Source organism: Oreochromis aureus, linkage group 7 (genome assembly GCF_013358895.1).
Source record: "Oreochromis aureus strain Israel breed Guangdong linkage group 7, ZZ_aureus, whole genome shotgun sequence".
NCBI classification, from domain to species: domain Eukaryota; kingdom Metazoa; phylum Chordata; class Actinopteri; order Cichliformes; family Cichlidae; genus Oreochromis; species Oreochromis aureus.
The window spans coordinates 59432715-59454352 of record NC_052948.1 but is presented as its reverse complement, the minus strand read 5'-3'; the positions used below and the strand labels follow the sequence as shown (position 1 = coordinate 59454352).

At 41.9% G+C, this 21638-nt stretch overlaps 1 protein-coding gene across 1 annotated transcript; it reads left to right on the top strand.

Annotated features, from left to right (window-relative positions):
* Nucleotides 1–1318: 1318 nt before the first annotated feature.
* On the top strand, nucleotides 1319–21070 carry snrkb (SNF related kinase b). The gene is made up of 5 exons (XM_031734205.2): nucleotides 1319–1634; nucleotides 3762–4118; nucleotides 4234–4628; nucleotides 15501–15642; nucleotides 17889–21070. Exons 2-5 carry the CDS (start codon nucleotides 3883–3885, stop codon nucleotides 19009–19011), a joined length of 1896 nt encoding a protein of 631 aa, XP_031590065.2. The 5' UTR covers nucleotides 1319–1634; nucleotides 3762–3882; the 3' UTR covers nucleotides 19012–21070.
* The last annotated feature ends 568 nt before the right edge of the window (nucleotides 21071–21638 follow it).

Genomic DNA, 21638 nt, shown 5'->3' with positions numbered 1-21638 from the left:
TTTGTGCACTGGTGCGCAGTCATGTTGGAACAGGAAGGGGCCATCCCCAAACTGGGAGCATCAAATTGTCCAAAATGTCTTGGTACACTGAAGCATTAAGTGTTCCTTTCACTGGAACTAAGTGGCCGGACCCAACTCTTGAATAACAACCCCACACCATAATCCCCACTCACCAAACTTTATACTTGGCACAGTGCAGTCAGAGAGTACTGTTCTCCTGGCAACCGCCAAACCCTGACTCATCCATTGGACTGCCAGACAGAGAAGTGTGATTCATCACCCCAGAGAACACATCTCCACTCCTAGAGCCCAGTGGTTGCGTGCTTTACACCACTGCATCCAACGCTTTGAATTGGGTTTGATGATCTAAGCCCTGGATGCAGCTGCTCGGCCATGGTTCACCCATTGCATGAAGCTCTCTGTGAACTGTTATGGAGCTAATCTGAAGGCTACATGAAGTCTGGAGCTCTGTAGTGAGTGACTCTGCAGAAAGTTGGTGACTTCTGTACACCATGCACCTCAGCATCTGCTATGATTGTACTTGCTGTGATCGTTGATTAGTACATCATGGCTTAGTTGCTGCCATTCTAAACCTCTTCTACTTTGTTATAATATCAGACAGTTTACTGTGGAATATTTATGGTTGCTATCATCGTACCATGCTGGAATTCACTCAGATCCTGAGAGCGACCCATTCTTTCACAAATGTTTGTAGAAGCAGTCTGCATGCATAGGTGCTTGAATTTACGCATTTGTTGAAGTGTTTGGAACACCAGAAATTCAAGGATTTGGACTGGTGAGTGAAGACTTTTGGCAATATAGTGCATTTACATTTGAACTACGAAGAGAGAAAGAATATAAAAAGCAAAGATAACACGGCAAATGCAAAAATTGTCACACTGAAACATAAAGTGGATGTATGGGAACCGGTAACTGCCTATCAAGGATCCAAAAGACAACCAAAAAGACAAGTAAAATCTTCAAAAAATAACACTGAAACTAATGGAAAGAATTACAAAGAGGGGGCAAGAGCACAGAGAAGCATAAAGAAACTGTAGACAGAAGGAAAAAGAGCGACTGCAAAGAAAAACGAAACCAGCACAAAGACTCATGACATCTTTGATACGATGTCGAGGGCCCTGGTGTGCGTCTGTCCTGGGGCCCCTGTCCTGTCAGTACGCTATGCTATAGCTCTTTGTTCCCTGATCCTGTTTACAGAGAGAAACACCTCAGCCGTTACATAATTCTTGGACTTCCGAAGCGTTCATTCAGTTATTTTCCTCTCCTCACTGCGTACAAGAGGCTCGCGACCGCTGGCTGCTCCGCGCGAGCGAGCGAGCGAGACGAAATATGCATTGACGTCAAAAGCTAGCCGGACACGCGCGCGCGCACGACAAGTTCCGTCCTGCAACTCGGTGAGCGGGCGCGCGGTCGCGGTGCTCGAGGACACGGAGAGAGCGGTACGAAGTGAGGCAGGCGGTCATGAGAAAAGTATGGACTGGGAACATGGGAGTGTTGTGAAAGACAGCAAGAAGCTGCCGACTCACACGGCTGAATTCAGCGGGGACACCGAGCGTGGAGCCGCGGAGTGACCGAAAGAGCCGCTCGCTACTCGGGATATTTACACGACAATGGTAAGTTAGCACCGCCGCCACCGCTGTATCTTCACAGCAGTAACGGCACTTTACTGCCGTAGCTCTGTCGGTGTCCGTGAGGTTGTTGGTAACGGTTGTTTTGGAGGATGACTACATGCGCGTGCGTGTGTGTGCCAACTCGGGACTGCAGTTGAGGCCAAGAAGAGAACAGCTGGCCTTAACACAAGTGTGGCAGCCCCGAGGCAGGATTACGGGGTGCCGTGGATGTGATACAACTGTACAACCGAGGATATTAGCACATATCTAACACAGGGAGGCCTGATTCTGCCCGGAGAAGCTGTTCAGAGGGGCTTTAAATAGGCTGCCGATAATAGTGATGCTGCGTTATATACTGGTGATAAATAAATCGTGGTGTAAAAGGTTGTAGATGAAAAAAAACAGTTGTCTGTTTTGATAAAATCATATGTCTGCCTCAGAATAGCTCAAAGGGGTCCTCTGGGCTGTAATCAAGTGAACGCTAACTCGAAAGAGATGCAAAACAGTTGTAGAGAAGGCACAAAAACAAGCAGAGATAATGCCAAAGACACTCAAAACTCACGTCAAAGAAGTGGAAAATGACTGCAAAGAGATGTTAAACAACTGCAGAGATGCAACATGACAAAAAGGAGAGAAAAACAGCTGTGGAAAGAGATGCACGATGACTGCAAATACTCAAAACAACAGAAAAGTCACAGAGAAAAGCCCACTTAGAGATACAAAGAGATGCAAAAGTTTCTTCTGCTTATGGGAAGAAAAAAGTTGTGAAAACAATTATGGCGTGAGAAAAATAAAAGCTAAAAGTTTGGTGGAAAAAACTATATTAGCTACATTTTAAACACTAAAACCCAAACTGAAAGCAAGCACACTCTGGGAAGTAACTGAAACTAAATCAAAATGAAAACAGAAATGTAAAAAAAAGACTTGCAGGTAGGCACAAAAGAACGATCACACCGTGAAGAACAGAAAAAAGGACTATGCACTCCAAGAAAGTGAAGCTGGAGTCCATCTGGCTCCTGGACAAAAGCCTCAAGACAGCTGAAGGACCGCCATAACAGCAACCTGCATGTCTCTACAGACACACTAGCCAGGAAAGACTGGAGGTAGTGGTTAGGAGTGACTGAGCTTTTAAAGTAATATGTGGTGTTTATTCAGTATTAAACTAATCACGTTGTTGTCTCAGTTATATAAAGAATCGATAATAAACAAAATATATCTGGGTGGCCCTCTCAAGTAAAGTGGAAAAACTCGCAGCCCAGTAAAAAATTATGGAATAACTACAGATACAGAGTGCCTACAGAGATGCAAAACAACCCCTAAGAAACAGTCTTTACAATTTTTGTCAAGGTTTTATTCACTAAAGTGATGCTGATAAGGCCCAGCCGCACATAATCTATTAATTAATCAACACATGAAGAGCCAAAGGGGCTATTAGCTGCCAATGGAGACTTCAGAGGTGTAGAACAACTTTTTTTAATTTACTGGGTTTAAAGTTTTCCCTGCACACAGCAAAGATTTAATTTCTAGTAACTTTGAACACCATCTAATTTATTTGTTCTGTTTTTCACCTTTATAGATGAACTCCCGTCCGTGTGTTTACCTGTTTTCCTCCAACTAAATAACCTAATAAAAATTGAAAGAAAGCAGCAGTGAAGCTGGGGATGATATGATGATGATATCATCAGGTCTATTGCCACCTTGTGACCCTCTTAACCGAACTAATGACACACAAACACACTCGCATACGCGCACAGATGTACATTATGGTTTCTTGTTACAGTATTGATTAAGCGTGCCATTTGCGCTTGATGGTGTTATTTGAGATGGAGCCAAACACAGCCCCTCAGACAATAACACAATATTTTACACTCTGTTGCTCTTATTCTTAGACTGTAATTCTGCTACACTCTAATCTAGTCCTCGCTACTTAATTTAACCGTGTTCTGTTTTCTGTGCCTTTTGTTAAGCGATGTTTAATATCAGCCTCTTTCTGGTCCCGTGCCTGATGGGATGAGGCATTAGCAGCAGCAGCTGACCTCATCGAAAGCCCTTTTCCCTTTGGGCCAAAGGCCAAAATAATCAGCACAGTCAATTTAGTTTCATTGTGTTGTCGTTTCTTTGTCCAACCAGGCGACTCTTCAGTAGTGAGGAACTTCGCTGCTGTGCACCTCCCCTCCCTTTTCTCAGCCCTGACACCTTCACACAACCAATTTCCACCTGCTCCCTTCTGAAGCTCCCCTCAGTTTCAAACATGGACTCCTCTGGAGGTACAACTGCTTCCCAGGATGCACATCTGGACCTGCGGAGCAGCCCCGGTCGCTCTGATCTCAGCGGATTGTACCATCTGGGTCGGACGTTGGGCAGGGGTCACTTTGCTGTTGTTAAACTGGGCCGTAATGTCAACACGGGGCAACTGGTGGCTGTCAAGATGATAGACAAGACAAAACTCGATGTAATGGCAACGAGCCACCTCTTACAGGAAGTGAGGTATGAATTATAAAAAACAAAGACTGAACAGATACTGATTTCAGACTAAGAAGCTTGTTGTTAAAGGTGAATGGTTGAAACCATCTTTATTTAAATTTGTCCCTCCATTATTCAGGTGCATGAGGCGGGTGCAGCATCCCAACGTGGTTCGCCTTTACGAGGTCATCGACACACCTACCACTCTCTACCTGGTGATGGAACTGGCCGAGGGCGGCGACCTCTACGACTACATCCTCCGCCACGAGGGAGGTGTGGCCGAGGTCACCGCCAAGCGTCACTTCGCCCAGATTGTGCGTGCTGTGTCCTACTGCCACCAGCTGCACGTAGTGCACCGGGACCTGAAGCCTGAGAACGTGGTTTTCTTCCCTCAGCAAGGCGCCGTCAAGCTCACTGACTTTGGGTTCAGCAACTTATTCCAGCCCGGGATGATGCTGGCCACCAGCTGTGGGTCGCTGGCATATTCTGCTCCGGAGATTCTGCTGGGAGAAGAGTATGATGCTCCGGCTGTCGGTAAGAGAGAAAAATTTATTTTCTTTTTTGTATCTATGTGTTGTTATTTTGTTTTGGTTTTTAAGCCCTGAGCTTGAGATCAGAGATTTTAAAGCTGCCAGGCAGACCCAGACAAAGGGAGGCAAACAGAAAATGCAAATTAGTCTTATATAACATCATCATATTTAGAAAGATCCGCTTTGTTGGGTACCTTTTTATACTCTGTTATTATGGTAATATTATGAGGGGGAAAAACAATATTTGCTTAAACTGTTGAACAGTAGTAGTGCTTAGAATTTAAGAGTATTTCTGGCAGGGGGATGATATATGCATGCACAAGAGAAGGGACTTCCTTGTGTTCCTAAAAAAATTCCAAGTAAATAATTATATTGTAGTCAGTAATCCTATATCTACTTTTAATGAGGCAGTAGTCAGCTGCCTCGACAGTGAGTTCCTCATCCTTTGGATGGACTAGCTTGCCTTCTTGGCCTGCTCTGCAAGCTTCCAGCTTACCCCAGATCTCCAGAACAGAAAAAAGGACTATTCACTCCAAGTAAGTGAAGCTGGAGTCCATCTGGCTCCTGGACAAAAGCCTTAAGACAGCTGAAGGACCGCCATAACAGCAACCTGCATGTCTCTACAGACACAATAGCCAGGAAAGACTGGAGGTAGTGGTTAGGAGTGACTGAGCTTTTAAAGTAATATGTGGTGTTTATTCAGTATTAAACTAATCACGTTGTTGTCTCAGTTATATAAAGAATCGATAATAAACAAAATATATCTGGGTGGCCCTCTCAAGTAAAGTGGGAAAAACTCGCAGCCCAGTAAAACCAGTGACAGGGGGTCATAAGTAGACAGGTGAGCACAAACTGCAATGGAGTGTTTGTATTATAAAACTTGAACATTTTTAAAGTGTAAATAGCAGACATTGGTCAGTTCTACCTCCTCAAATATGTGATAATGAACTTTGTTTTGTGTTGTTGTTATGCATTCTAACACACACACGACTGAGAAATTAAAGCAGGCAGTGTGCCCTATTTTTTTCTCGTAGAATCGATTAATAGAGAAACAAATCTGCAGATTTTTCAAAAAATGAAATGATTAAAGGCCTCTGTACTTTTAAGCGATGCCCAGAGGTTGCATGCTGCATCAGAGTCTTTCTTTTCTTTGATTAGCATGTGTAATTTTGCTATCGAGGCTTCAATATCTGTTTCATGTCATTTAATTATTTTCCACCCTGAGAGGAGTAAACTTGCCTCAGGGTAAATTCAGTAGCTTTCTACCAGACGCCTTATCATTGTCAGCACCCACATCAGATTTTACCCATTTGTCATGGTAGCAAAGTTGTTAAAATATACATTTTCGTCTGAGGATTTTAACATTTCTTTTTCTTAACCTTAGATTAAGTAGTTTAGAAAAACGTATTTTTTAAAGTCTGGTTGACGGCTGTTGAAGATCTTTTGTTCACACAGTAAGGTCAGCAGATTAGGTAAGATAAGATGAAGCTGTTTTGTCATGTGCTGTTGCCAAAGGGGTGGAAAAATTACTGATTGTGTTTGATGCAGCTGCAACAAACTGCTAACACGGTCAAAATTCACCAACAAGTCTGTATTGTCTCTTTCCGTGAGACAACTGTTTGTGTGGGTGAACAGTATGTGCCCATATTTGTCTCTTTGACCCTGTGTAGGTATCCCTGTGCATTTCCTTGTGTCTCAGTGTGTCTCTTCCATATTTGTGTGCTAGTATGCAAGTGTGTATGTGTGTGTGTGTGTGTGTGTTTGTATATCCGTTGAGGATTAATGTGTGTATCTGGGTCAGTCTAAGCAAGCCAGCCAGTCATGAGCCAACTGGGCACGTTCTGCAGAGGAGCCAACCACTGCAGCTCACCAGCGTGCCCCCACTCTGCATAACAAGCATTTGTGTGTGTGTGTGTGTATGTATGTGAGAGGGAGATGAGGAGATAGCAGAAAGAGAAACTACTGTGCATCACTGTTTATCCTTACTAGAAAGGCTACTCTGTATTGTTGGGATCTGTGCGAGTTTAGAGGTGAAGCCAGCAGATAGATTGTGGGATTTGAGTTTATAGAAACAGAAGGAGAATTGAGGGATTTGGTCTTACGCATCCCGGGGGGGGGGGTGCGGGCAAACTCAGCATGTGTGCTTCAGGGATGTCGGTGGTCTTATCTGCTAAGCTGGAATAGGCTGGATTTCGGCAAGGTCTGGTTGCCGTTCTGTCAACTACAAATGCATCTGTCTGGAATGTAAAATAGTTTGTGCTCTTGCAGAAGGACATTTACTGGCATTTGCGCATGTAAATGGATCAAAACAAGAAAAAGTGTAATTTAAGAAACCAGTGCTTTGAATTTGCTATATTGTTTATGGGTGTTGTAAAGATGAGAATTATGGTTTGAAGAATCTTTTCACACGCACACATAACTGCAGCATGACTTACAAGTTGCATTAGTTCCTTTTTCGTGTCACTTCCTGTTTCTAAAAGCGTCCTCTCGAAGGGCGTCCATTTAAATCCATTTATTATTATTACATCCTTTAAGCCTGTTTTCTGCTTCACTTGACTCGAAGTGCATTTTTCTGTTCTATTTTTGCTCGTCTTACAGTGACTCAACCTGTAGATTTCATGTTTATGTCATCACTTTGACAGAAATGTACACTTCCATCACTCCGTGCACACATGCATCTATATATTCATGAATGTTTGTCGTAATCCTGAGCTGCACAGAAGAAGAGATGTCCCTCAGTGATCTCAGCTTAGTAAGATGACTCATAAACCCATCTTTGCGCGCACACACACAGACTGCAGTCTGTGTCCGTTTGATATTTCAGTCTGATATAATCGGGCTGCTATGGGGATTTTGTTTTATACTTTAAAGCCTGAAAGTACACTGTATGTACATCTGATAACTTTATACAGGATGTCACCAAACCAGTAAACCAACAAAGCAGCTTCTGTGGTTTTTCAAGGGGCTTACATGTACTATAATATTGGACTGACATGCAGGGGAGAGGGGACCTATTTTAACTGTTTAGCCTTCTTACCCACAGTTCTAGTTATCTGGTACAAAAAGCAATATAAAGCAACAGCTAATAATCTGAAACTAAGTCTCTTCAGGGGGGCAATAATTTGGAAGACACCATGCACCATGCCGGGCAATGCTTGCTATCTAGATAGCATAACATTCTGTAAAGACGGAGGATAAAGGATGAGAGCTTTTTCTGCTTCTGAGTTCAGAGAGCTCCTCCTTACACAGCGACAGGGAATCAAGTGAGGCCGAGATCATCAAGTGATCATCAAGTGTACAGAAAGTTTTGGAGAACTCCGAATGGAGATCGTTCCAACGCTGCAACACTAATAAGCCGTGCTGTATGCTGACTGTGTTTAAAAACTTGTTGTTCAAAAGTCATATTACTACTAATAATAATAATGATAATAATACCCGAATATACTGTAAAACTGCCAAAGTCTACAGGCCAGCAATAGTTAACATGCAGCCTGATTGAAGACGTGGTGTTGGTGTTTGATGACGGTCATATGATTTAGAGTAGAGGCAGGAATGTCTGCAGGACTTCTTGCCTTTGAAAAAGATAAACACTGCAGTTACATAATATCTGCCCCGTGTGCGTGCATGTGTGTACACTTTCTGCACTCTAAGTGTAAACGTTAGGCTTCACAGACCAAGGTCATCGTGTTAATGGTACATGTGGGTCTTTTACTTTTTTCCCCGGTCACTGGCTAATGAGAATTAGTTTGTCATAAATAAAAGAGGACACAAATAGTAGCTTATCAGTGTGGGAAAGAGCTCTTCCTGAACAAATGTAAATATGACAGCAAGAGGTGAGTTATGACAAAGAGTAGGGCTGTGCAATATAGTTACGGAAAATGTCAGATAAGAAAAAAGGAAGCGCTAAAGTGGTCGGGTATGTTCTGTACAGGAGGAACTTCTGCATTTGGCTGATTACTCTGAGAGTCAGCTACACATGTTTGTGTTTCTGACAGCTGGTTGCCATGGAAAGATTCAGCAAAATGCACTAACGTTATAAAGCTGGCATAATCGGAAAAAAACCCCAAATGTGATGCAGGAAAAGCTGCTTTTTCACAGCCTGAAACATTAAATGTATGGGTTTTTTGTGTCAGTTAGATTCTCTACATACCTACACGCTAGATACAGTCCTTAGTAAGTCAGAAACAGTAATGAAATCTGGGGGTTACCAGTGGCTTTAAACTCTTTGATGTGCTCTCCAGTGTCGACAAATGTGTTATGTCTTTGTATCTGGGTGCCACATCATACACACCACACATTTCTCTGCTTTAGGGTGGAGGGTGATGGCTGCTCATTACCCAGTGGGGAGTAGCACATGGAAAGCCCCCTATGAACATCCTATTTTAGACCAAGGAAGAGCTGCTTTACCGAGAGGCTTTCCAGACAAAACCTCTTTGTTGGTGTTTTCATATCAACCTCAAGGCTGCTGGACTGTTTGTAGCAACAAGTTTTCCAAAGCTTGAAAACCGCAGCACCAGCAATGCTGAAAAATACCAGGAAGTATAATGGTGCAGTGAACAGATTATCTCTTAGCAACTAAATCCAAAAACAGATGTATCCTTCTGGACACAGCATGTCCTGATTTGTAAAGGCTCTCTCTTAGAACTCAAGAAATGCTTCTCAACTTTTTTGCTCTTTTAAACTAAATCTTTGCTGTCACCTGCCCAAAAGTAGGCTAAAGGGTTATTCTGCCTCAGGTCAGCAAATGCCTCCCACCTGACCATCTCAATCCAGGGAAATGATGTACTTTTTAATAAGAATTCAATATTTCAGGTTCCTATATATCCTTTTTGGCATCCATTATGAGTATTTCAGAAATTCATGTTGGAGAAGAGAGCAACATGAAGGCAACATGACACATTTTGGATATAATATTAACAGAAACCTGTTCGTTCTCATAAAGTTAATTTGGATTTGGCACATGGTGTGTATGGCTGTGTACAGTAGGGACCTTCTTTAGGCAAATCTGTGATAGCGGAGTGGAAATTCTTTCTGTTAATTTAATGAACTGATGGCATATCCATAAATGAAAGTGATTGCTGAAGTGTTTTAAATGGCATCATCCTATTCTGAATAAATCAATACATTCTGAATGTGTTAATTTTCAGAGGTTAGTGTAAGGCTTCAGTCACACAGGCCTGGAGACCTGTTGGCAACCAGTATATTATCTGAGGTGGGGATATCTGGCAGTTACTGGTTGATGCCATGGCCAGTTGGCAAGTAGTTTCTGGAGATTTCTGGAAATTGCTACCTGAAATTGGTCACAAAAAAAGTTTACGATGCTGCACTGAAAACAGTCTTGCAATTGCTTAGGTTGCTAGCAGGTTGCTATGGTCACCACCAGTACTTTGCATTACAGTGGTCCCTCGTTTATTGCGGTAGTTACGCAATAGCGGAAATCTGCAAAGTAGCCAACTTTATTTTTTACAATTATTATAGATGTTTTAAAGCAGTAAAACCCCTCACTACGCACTTTATACACTTTTCTCAGACAGGCATGAACATTTTCACACTTTTCCCTCTTGTTTAAACACTCTCAAAGTTCAAACCTTCATAGAAAAATAAGGCACCCGCGGTTGCCTTTGAGGGTGCAAAACGTTTCATCGACATTGCTGTGTTTGTTGTGAGGAAAACTTACAAACATACAGTACAGCACTTCAGAGTCATTCTGCTAGCGATAGAAGATTTATGTAAATTTTGCAAGATGAACGCATTCTGTACTGTACAGGACCACGGCACAAGATTCACAATGGTCTACAGCCAATCAGGACGCAGAACACAATGCACTGTAAAAAAGGGGGAAAAAAGCATGCAAAATTGCACAAAAAAAATCCGCGAAACAGCGAGGCCACAAAAGGTGAACCGTGTTATAGCGAGGGACAACTGTACTCACCATATGGTAGTGAAATTGTAAACAAACGTGTTGGTTGCTGCAGTAAGGTACAACTTTTATTTTAAAGGTGTTTACAATGTCACTACAGCTCAGTGAGAAAATGGCAAGTGTTTGCAGACGAATCGGTACGTGTCATGCAAACTGAAGGCAACAGCAGCAATCATTTAGTAACTAATGCAGTCATTAGCAGGGTTTTGGTGCAGCAGCCATTTACCAGTCAGTCGAGGAATAGACATTTTTTCCCAGAGATTTCCAAGGAGGTCACCAACTGGTCTCTATTTTAAGATATCAGTGGCACAGCAAAATAATTTCCTTACTTTGTCATAAGAGTGCCTACAGAGCAAAACTTTATTTGAATACTTTTCTGCCGTGTGTAAGGGGGGAACGTACTTCCTCACTGGTTCAGCTACTTTTGTGTGGACTCTGCAGAATGCTCACTGTAAGCTTCAAATTTGTTTTCAGGGGATGAACACATGATTCAGGAGCAATATTAGTAATATTACATTTACCAGAACAACCTGAAAAGTATCTGTATGAATGTCAGCTTTGATCCAAAGTAGTTAGCTAAATGTAATTTGCCTGAATTTTCAATAGGCACTGCAAAAAATGTAATAAAAACTATCACATTATTTCATCATTGTTTCAGTTTTGTGTTTTGGCTGGTGTTATTATTTAATATCGTTTAAAGTTTATTACTGCATCTCTTTTGAAGTAATGCAGTTTCACGTCAAAGTAACCACACCAGATGAGTATATATTTGCATCCATTGACAACTTCCTTCCTTATCACGATTTTTATGTAAGAGTTAGAGGATAATCATATCAGAATAATAACATTTCCCAAGATCATGAGAAATTCCTGTAATGCTGCGTATGAATCGGTTACTGATGATCTAACAGGATTTTTCATGCTGGCCAAATGTGGGCAAAAAAGGGCTGCATTTATATTTAGTCTGAACTTGAGGACCCGTTGGAAACGCGTCAGCTGTGCTGACCCTTTCTGACGTATTTGGCCTCGAAATGTGTACTTAAAAGGAGATGGCCCCAGTAGAGAACCACAGACCAGTCATTAACTCTTTGAAGCTGCAGTGAATTCTGTGCACGAGGTTTTGTATCGCAACAGTTTTATAGTTTAACTTATTTTCTAATGTGATTCAACCTATATCTACATCTGGTTTGTGTTTACTTTGTGTGGATGTATGTGTGTGTCTGCTGTTGATCTTTGTCCTGTCAGCAGGCCACTAATGCATGGTAAGAATGTGTGATATTCCCCAGTGAGCAGAGAAAAGTACACTCCCAGCACTCAGTGGTTTCTCCTCCCTGTTGCATAATACGTCCCTGGACCAATATGAGTGTGTGCATGAGCGTGCGTGTGAGAGTCGTATGGTGAGAACTGAGGGCTGTTGTTTGGACCGTCATGAGAACAATGTGGGACAATGGCTGGATGTCTGATCACATACGGGGCTGGTACATGTGAGAATCACTGGATGGAGGAGGATTTGAATGTACCACAATGTTTTATTATACTCCTAAAAATATTTTTGAAATCCTTTTATGTCTGACTTGCTCAGGATTTAATAAGGAGGTTTTTGTTTAGTGTTATTATAACGGTGTGTGAAGCTGCAGGCACACTGCATCTCTGCAGTTTCAGGATTATCTGTGCCCTGAAACATGTCCACTGTTATGTGTTATTTTAAACTAATGTGAACTAAATTAGTTGCAAAACTGATTGCACTGCAACTGTGCTTTGTCCACAAGGTCTTCAATTCTGAGAAACGGATGTCGATGTTTAGGAAACAAAGAGCATCTCAGGGTTATGGTTAGCAGTCTAGCAGTCTCAGGTATTACATGTGTCATTTATATTATTAACTCTAAACCTCCCCCCACATTTTCCGTATAAATGTTATTTATTGTGGTTACTGCTCGTCTTTCTTGTAGCACCAATGTGGGAGAGCACTCCAGTTTCATTGAACTATTGCATAAAGTTTGACAATTCTGTGTTTGATGACCACATCCTATAGGGTAGCTGCATAAGCAGAGACCATCGTTACTTCTGGTGCAAACATTTCGTTCTATAAGCAGCCCTGAAATATGACAGAAACTACTCAGTTCATAAAAACCTTCAGCGGTTACTCCTAGTAGGATTTCAAAGGGTAAAAAGTTCAAACCTGTGCATTTGGTGCTTTAAATAGAACAAATCGAATCGGCAGCTTGCTGATGCAGTTTGTTCCATTGAAATTTTTTTTTTTTTTTTTTTAACAGTGGAAACTTTTTGTGTTTAGCGTGGTAGCATGTGTCTGTTTGCACTGAATGCAAAAACCTTTCAAATCAGAATCAGAATACTTTAGTAATCCCTAAGGAAATTATGTGGATTACAGTTGCTCTAAGACAGTAACAGTAACAGACTAAACTAATTAAATAATACGATATATTACAAAGTTTACAAATTTAAGAAATATCACTAATATATACAAATCACTCAAATATCAAGAATATTATAGAGGTGAAATATATATATGATTGACATTTAACTCTAACCTGTAAAACTTTGTCATTTGTTACTGTAGAGCATGTGCAAAGGGTGGAACTCTTGCAGTGTGTACAGTGTATTAGATGGAGGAGTTGTACAGGGAGATGGTCACAGGCAGGCAGGAATGATTTCTTGTGTCGTTCAGTGGAGCTTTTTGGTAATCTCAGTCTCTCCAATTGGTCCAATGTGTCTCAGATCTAAAAACCAATCTGCCTACGGCCCAACTCCACTCTCTCCCACTCTTTCCCTTTTATTGTAAACTAATAAAGGTTTTGAAAAAGCTGGGGTATATGTGTAAATTCATTAATTAAAAAAAAAGAAGCTATTGTCATACATAACACAACACAGATTATAGTACAACAGTACTCTAAAAAGCACTGTTGTACTTCTACTCATTTCTTTGTTTCAGTAAGAAAAAGGGAAATTGAGGCAGCAATTTATTGACATGTGCAAACATAAATGGAAATACAGTGTAAGGCGGGTCTTTGTTTTTTGTTTTTGTTTTCCTGGTTCTTAAGGTCATGATTTTCAGATACTGTCTCTGTGTTGTTGATAGGTTTTTGGGACTGCCACTTCTTCTTTTTGTCCAGTTTCCTCAAATGTATGTTGCTGAAGTATGCCGAGTTTTCAGCTAACCCCTCTTTGGTAATCACCCTGTAGGTGCAAAACTGCTATTTTATGCATGTCTATTGGCATTTTTCAACTAAATTCAAATAAATTTGATCAAACTATGTGCTTTTGCAACAAAGTATCTTTCCGGATGACTTTTTGGTCTCGTTCAGTAATATCAAGTCTCTTTTGATACAGCGTGATGTTCATTTTGTAAACGTCAGTTCCCTTCAGACTCAAACTGGTTGTGTCACTGACAATTTTACTAAATGAGCACACTGTGTCCCCTTAGCTCATTAGCTCATAACACAACCTCATTAACCAGTGGGTGATGATGGTCTTCTCACAGTCAGGAGTACAGCTTAATATTTTATTACTGGTGTGGACAGTTAGTTTGAACCGAGATGTCATTATTGTCCATGTAGTGATATCACTGATGTCACAGGTTGAGCCTTAAGCTGAATTAAAGGTCAAGTAATATGAGCTGGTTAAAGAAGGAGTGATAGTTAAGAAGCTGAGGCACTAAAGTCTTTAGGATTTAGCCCCTGGAAACGGTCAGTGTTTTTCAATGTAGGTATTTGAATTCTGACGAGCGTTACGTCTTTTACCAGACCTCACCTGCATTAACCATGCATTAACAGCCCCTCAGAGGTATCGCAGTACAGGCATGACAAGTGTTTGTACCATAGTTTCGGTCTCGGTTTCACAGCTGTAATTCTTCTGCAGGAAAGAACAAAAAAGAGATGTGAATAAGCTTTAAAAAATTACTTTTAATAACTTTATATGTGGAGCACAGTGTTCCCTGAAAAATCCACAATGGAGAGAAAAACTAAAAGATTAGCAGGAAAAGCTGTAAAATCAAGGTCAGACCACTTTAATTACCCTTTAGGTCGCACACGAAGGAAACGGGATATCAGCAGAGGCAGGTTTTAGCGATGAAGATTTACGATCTGTGATATTTACAGTGTTACATCGGGGCTGGCACGCAATGCAAACAGAGTGTTCAGTGTTCTTTTTTCCAGTGTTTGGGAAGCAACACGAGAAGAAGCATAAAAGATAGAAGGGAGATCATTCTCAGAATAGCACAACACCACAACAAGCCATCTGTTTGTTATGGCCTTCAGCCCTCAGATCGCTTTCCTCAGCTTGCGTGAGTTTCCTTGACCCGGCTGCTGTGTTCTTGCCTCACTGAGGCTGTTTTGAGTGTGCATCGACTTCCTCTTGCTACATCAGGACAGGAGAGGGAGGGTAGGCAAGTGGAAAAGGGGAAGGAAAGGGAGGAGACGGGAAAAGGGCACGCTGTCAGCAGTGCTGTCGGTCAGGAAGCTCGGGCATGTGTGAATGTGTTTTTACAGTCGGGGTCAGGAGCGCTTAGCCGAGTTGTCTACAGCTTAGTGCTCAAAGTTTAGACTCTTAAAAACCGGACATCCAGCTGTTACTCACAAGCTTTCCTCTTAGATTGTTTCACGTCATTGAGGAATGCAGTAGTTTAATCTGAGCTGCTCTGTTGGTGTACCCTGACCCTAGACCTCACTATTGATCTAAGGCAGACAGGAGATCACTGGAGATCAATGAGTAGAGCTATCAGCATCTCTTGAATCCACCTTTACGTATCTTTTCTCCTTGACTGTAGGCGTCTTCATCTTACATTCAAAAAGGCAAATTTTTTAAATACGCTCTCTGACCCATGAAGCTCAGAGTATTCTAACTATGATGAGAGGAGCAGAGGGATTGGAGGCTATTTTCAGTCCTGAAATGATTTGCTATTTAAGGCTAATTTTTGTGATTTTTGTGTGTGTGTTCCAGATATCTGGTCTCTGGGGGTGATCCTCTACATGCTGGTGTGTGGAGTCCCTCCCTTCCAGGAAACCAACGACAGCGAGACTCTGGTCATGATTTTGGACTGTCGGTACTCCATTCCTGAACATGTGTCTGACGAGTGCAGAGAGTGAGTAAAGTCTCAGCTTACAATCAAGGTCCTCCCGGGCCAGACCTTCAGAAAAAAAAAAAAGGTTTTATTATTCTGAATCCTTTATTCTTGATTTCTCTGCCAGAGGGTTCTGCTGTTCAGTAGATGTAGATGAGTTAAAAATCTGCTGACCGTAAAATCATCTCATTAGCGTGCGTTTCACTGAATAATTTCAGTGTCCTAGTTTTCTCAAAGGCTCCATTACCCTGCTGCACATATAGTTCTCCCTAACAGTGTGAGAATCATCCCAAACATTGCAACGCAGAAACATCTGGGTCTTTAGTTTTGCCAATCCGGCAACAAAATACAGCTCACAGGTACACATGTCTTCTCACTCTTACCTTCACTCCTCACAGTCTGAACCAAAACACACACACTGGGTTAACATCAGGACAGCATTAACACCTCCAAACCCAGTTACAACCTCTGCACGATGTCCTGTGAACAGAAACCAGGAAGTTCTCAAATCCTAATAAATCAATTCAAATACACAACATGAATTTACAAAAATCAGAAATGTATTTTCTTGCCTGTTGTCCACATTGATGTAATTTTGTCGTGTTTTTTTTATGAGAAACGGAGGGAATTGGGAACTAGTTGTACCGCCCCCACTGCACATGGAGATTACCTCTGATTGGATCACTTTCAAACCTTTCTACCTAACTTCATTAGTTTGATCTCTGATCTTGGATCTGGTCTCTGGAGGATATTTTCATCTTGTTTTTATTCCTTAATGAAAGTGTCAGTACATGTCATCAATTTTCTTTTCTTTTTTTGCCCTCGTGCATTCATTTTTACCCCTTAGCCATGCAAGCGGCGTGAACGCGATAACTCGAGGCAACACAGGATTAATAAATTGACTACTACTAAATATCCTATAAGAGTTCAAATTTCAATAATCTCGACCTAAGGGTCAAAGGTCAAGTTTTCTGAAAAACTTGTGAATCTCATAACTTGAGCAGGAAGTCACATAGGATTTTGACATTTCTACCACAGGTGCATCTACTAGGAGTCTGAGGGTCAGCATTGGCGGCCGCCAGTATTTTTATTAGTTATCGTCTTGTGTTTTTGTTAGGGGGGGAAAAAAAGGTCATTAAAAAAAAATGTGATGAAAATTTGGTCTGAGCGACATGTCACACTGAACTCCTTTGTGTACCAACGTGTTGTGGAGTCAAATGTAAGGCCATCTGTGCATCAGCTAAAGCTTGGACAAAATTGGGTCATTCAGTGGGGCAGAGATTACCAGCACAGCAGCAAATCTACAACAGAATGACTGAAAAAGAAAAGAATCAAGGTGTCAAAGTCCAGACCTCTACCTGACTGAAATGCTGTGCAAGCACCAATCTTTTTTGTTCTCTGTGTTATGAAAGAGGGAAGTTCAGATTACTGGCCAGCAATTAAACCAACACTAAATCTGACCTTCAAATCGCAGCACGCCACTTTTAGGGTCATTTCACGATTCTTGCATCATTGAGCTGTTTCCACACGACATGGGCACCATTAGAAATACACCATTTAAAATGCTTAAATCATATTTAACTGGATCAGCTGTTTTAGAAAATAACCTCACCTGTTTATTTATTTATGTTTTCTATTTACATCAGGAATGAGGAGTCAAAGGCCTTAGCCTTGAATACCAAAGAAAGAGAAGGAAGGATCTTGGAAATACAATTTATAGTGATTTGTTGAAAAACTGTAAAAGTAAAGTTTATCAAAAGCAGTAGATGGTGTGTGTGTGTGTGTGTGTGTGTGTGTGTGTGTGTGTGTGTGTGTGTGTGTGTGTGTGTGTGTGTGTGTGTGTGTGTGTGTGTGTGTGTGTGTGAAAACAGAAGCTTTATCTCCATCTTCCTCCCCTAAGGTTTTTTCCAGCTTGTCTTCAGTCTTCTGAGGTTAAAAACGCGACAGCCATAAATACTCTCAGCCCTGTGGTTTTTGTCAGATTATCTGCAGCAGCAAACACATCCTCGAACATCTGACCCGGCACTTGTCATATGACTCTGCCCTCGGTCACACAATGGTGTGTTTGAATTGAGAAGAGGAGCTGAATAGAACAGAAGAACCTTCTGGACATACGGGTTACAATAAGTGTGCCGATGGCCTAGATCAGATCAGAATCAGGTCGTTTTCTGTGTCAAATCAGTCGCTCCAAAAGCTTATCGCTTAAAGTATAACAGGCGTTTACATCAGCTCCATCAAACAATAACATTCTCTGTCTTTCCCACCAGTTTGATCTCCAGGATGCTGCAGAAGGATCCATCTCGCCGCTCCTCACTTGATGAGATTGAGGCTCACCACTGGCTCCAGGGGTTGGATAACGCCCTCCTCAGTCCGGAGGCCCCACCGCACTGGCTCTCAGGGGCCCTTTCTCCCAGCTCTCCCCACTCAGGAGTGCCTGAGTGCGGGGATCTACTCGCTGCAAGGCCATCATCTCAAAAGCCCTTCCCTGCTCCGTGGCAGCCCAACCTCAGCTTCACCCTGCGTCCACCTCCAGCTGAAGAGCCTCCCATCACCAAGAACCTTCCAGCACTTCAGCAGATCTGTGAGGAGGAGGAGGAGGAGGAGGAGGAGGAGGAAGAAGAAGAAGAAGAAGAAGAAGAGGAGGAGGAGGAAGAAGAAGAAGAAGAGGAGGAAGAGAATGAAAGTATGATAAAAGAGGGGGAAGGTTCTGCCTCTTTACTACAGGGAGAGTCAGAAGGAGAAACTAAAAAGACACAGGATGGAGCAGACAATCAGGACAGCAGTGAAGAGGAAGAGTTAAGAAGCTCAGTGGAGGTGATGGAGGAGGGGAACAAAGCAGAAGTGGAGACAGAAATCAAAACTGAAGACAGTGGGTGTGTGATTTCAGATCAGCCAGTCAGTCATGGAGACAGGCTGGTCAGTCAGACTCCTGAAGTCTCGCCATTCTCCCAGCTGGGTTTGGGTGTGCCGTGCTGTCAGGGCCAACATGACATCACAGCCCGAGAGGAAGGAAAGGACGAGGAGGTGGAACCCAACAACAACACCAACAAACCCCGTCCTCCTCTCCCTAAACCTGACCCCCATCACTCCCCGGTGTCCTCCGCCAGGCGGAACAAGATGCAGCTGCAACGAGGAGGACGAGAAGGCGAGAGGGGAGGAGACAGCGGTAGAGATGACCTCTTAACAGACAGGTGTCAGCCCCACAGTGCAGCGGTGACCCGGGAGGAGTCTGCCCCGAGGGCGGAGCAGGGAAAACGGCACAGCGTGAAGCTTCGTGAGCGTCTCTTTCAGTTTCCACTGTGTGAGAAAGCTCTGGCCTTCAACATACCGACACACAACAAACCCAAGATCCTGCCGCTGGCTCAGTACAACTGCTGCCACGTGCTCTAAGTGAAACCGGGGTGATATTTGTTGTGCTGCTTCCACATTTGGGAGACAAAGGCTGCTTAGCGGTCCGCGGGTCACTAGCTACCGAGAACAAATCGCGTGAAGCAGCAGACCGCTGAGCTCGCTGCTGAGGCTTTCTGCCGCTGAGTGTACATGAAGGAACGTGTACAGCTTCATACGTGCAAACACTCCGCTCTAGCACTTTGCTCGTCTGGTAAACACCCGGAGAGCTGGTGCTGAGCACAGTAGTCGAACTTAGTAGAACCTCATCCCTTTGCTGCTGTGTACAGGAGCCACCACAGAACTAAACGAGACTGTTTCCAGTGTGTAGCTTAGAAACTTTACTGGACCTAACTGTACATGAAGTGTGGAGACCGAAGAAAGAAGGCGACGGAGAGAGAGAGAGAGAGAGAGAGATCTCATAACCACAAGCAGTTTTTATTGAATAAGCTAAAGTCCATTTTATTTGTTTGATGGTGCCTAACAGGATAAAATGGATTCATACTTCACATCACAGCGGTGTCATCTTAGTCTCGACTGCAAAAGCTCTGAAAGTCAATAATTGATTATCTTCTACAGATTCCTTATTTTGTTACATATGTATAAGACGGACCTTTAAACTAAAGCTGCAAGTGTTATTTTTATTATTGGTCAATCAGCCAAATATTATGATGGATTTGTTTATTTTATGAGAAAACTGTGAGAAAAGGTGTTTGACCAGTGGACCAAAACCTGAATTCACTTTAAATTGAGACTAAAAAAAGGTTAAAAAAAAAACAGACACATTTGACATCATTGGAACATCGAGTGTTGGATTTTTTTGTTCGAGAAAAACAGATAATTATTAAAATAGCTGCAGATACTTTCTTTTTTTGGGGATGCACAGATGTATTTACTTACCGTCTACGCGCTTTATTTTGAATCTGATTCTGCTGCAGAGTAGCACTTCTTTCCTTTTGCACATCCTACCTGTGTTTGAAAGCTCTTATTATAAGCTCTTGTAAAGAAAGACTGAGACTGTTATGATATGATATGCTCAGATATGATACTGTATAAAAACACCCTCGGACAGAGATGATATGATTTCCTGTCCTCTTAATCCTTGTTTCATATATATATATATAAATATATATTAATAGAATGGCTTGTCCTAACTTACCATATAAAAGTGTTTCTAGACTCACTGGTCACTGATTGGGATGCAGGTCTTCCATTTTTCTTTTTAATTCTGCTAAACATAGTAACATTTTATTTTTTTTATTATTTTGGATGAGCAGATATGTTCCTTGATTATTTTTTTTATAATGTGACAAAGATATGAATTCTCTAAAGAGATATGTGACTTTGCGCATGTTAATACTGTCATTTATCACAATATACCTCCACGTGTCTTGGACCTGATGGGACATTCGTTGTTTCTATGTTCTCGTGTGACTGTAATTACCCTGAGGTAACCCACTGAATAATGAATTGCACACAGTACGACTACTGTAGCTGGCAGCTTTTAACAAGCAGTGTCCGGGGACTGGATGGCTAGATTTGTTGGTCATTCAGCCCCAACCACAATGGCTTGTTATTGTGTAGCCAAGGAGTCTCTCCATGTGGGATTAATTTGACATATAATGGCTCTGTGTGTTCTGTATTTTTTCCTCTTCGACGCAGATACAAAGGTGTAATGTTTTGTAGGGTAACAGAAGGTCAAAGCTGTACAATAAGCTACATCTTGCTCCTATAGTTCAGTAACCAGAGCTTGCTGTTGTCAGTCACTGCAGCTTCATGAGCTCAACAAATTGGATTTTTCATCAGGACCCGCCATCGTCGGTTCCCCGCCTACATAAAGAGCGGCCGTCACGTGAAATCTGATTATCGCTCATGTTTCATCAGCCGTGGAAGCATAAAATCTGTGCAGTAGAGGGATAAAATTATTTGCTTCTGTGTGATTGCAGCCTGTCTTTCCTCAGTGCGTCTCTGTCTACTGACCTGCATTATAACTAGGACCACATCTCTATGGAGCCATGAACTTATTTTTCTGTATTTATTTATTAAAATGGATTGAGTAGGATGGATGGTGTGCAGTGTGTTTATTTCACAGAAACGTGCACTGAAAACAAAATGCTCTTCTCGAAAAACTCATTTCCACCTTTATGTTTTTATTCTCTACTTGATTCACAGTTGATAAAATCCTTATTACCTATCCACTGAAACAAGCTTCTCACCCTTTAATGAAACTTTCTTCTGATTGGTTGCCCCTTGAAAACAAAAGATGCAAATAGCAGGTAGGCAGGGCTTCTGTGACCACAGTTTTTGGATCACAGGGAGTACTGGTAAATACGCTGAGCTCATTATATTTAAATCATTTTTATTTATTGTTAGTTGACAAGTGGTGGAGGAAACTTTTGAATCATGCCTTCAGGAAAAGAATCATTATGAAAACACCTCGCCACACACAAAACTGTAAATGATCTCCGTCAGTGTTAAATGGTTTAATATTACTGCTGCAGATAACACTGACATCATTTTGAATACTTTCTGTAATGTTTAATTTCCAGCACAATATTCTACAAATCATGTTTGTAGTGGCCGTCCTGTGTGGACCACCTATCTGAAAAAATTGTTGTTCATGAGCTCAG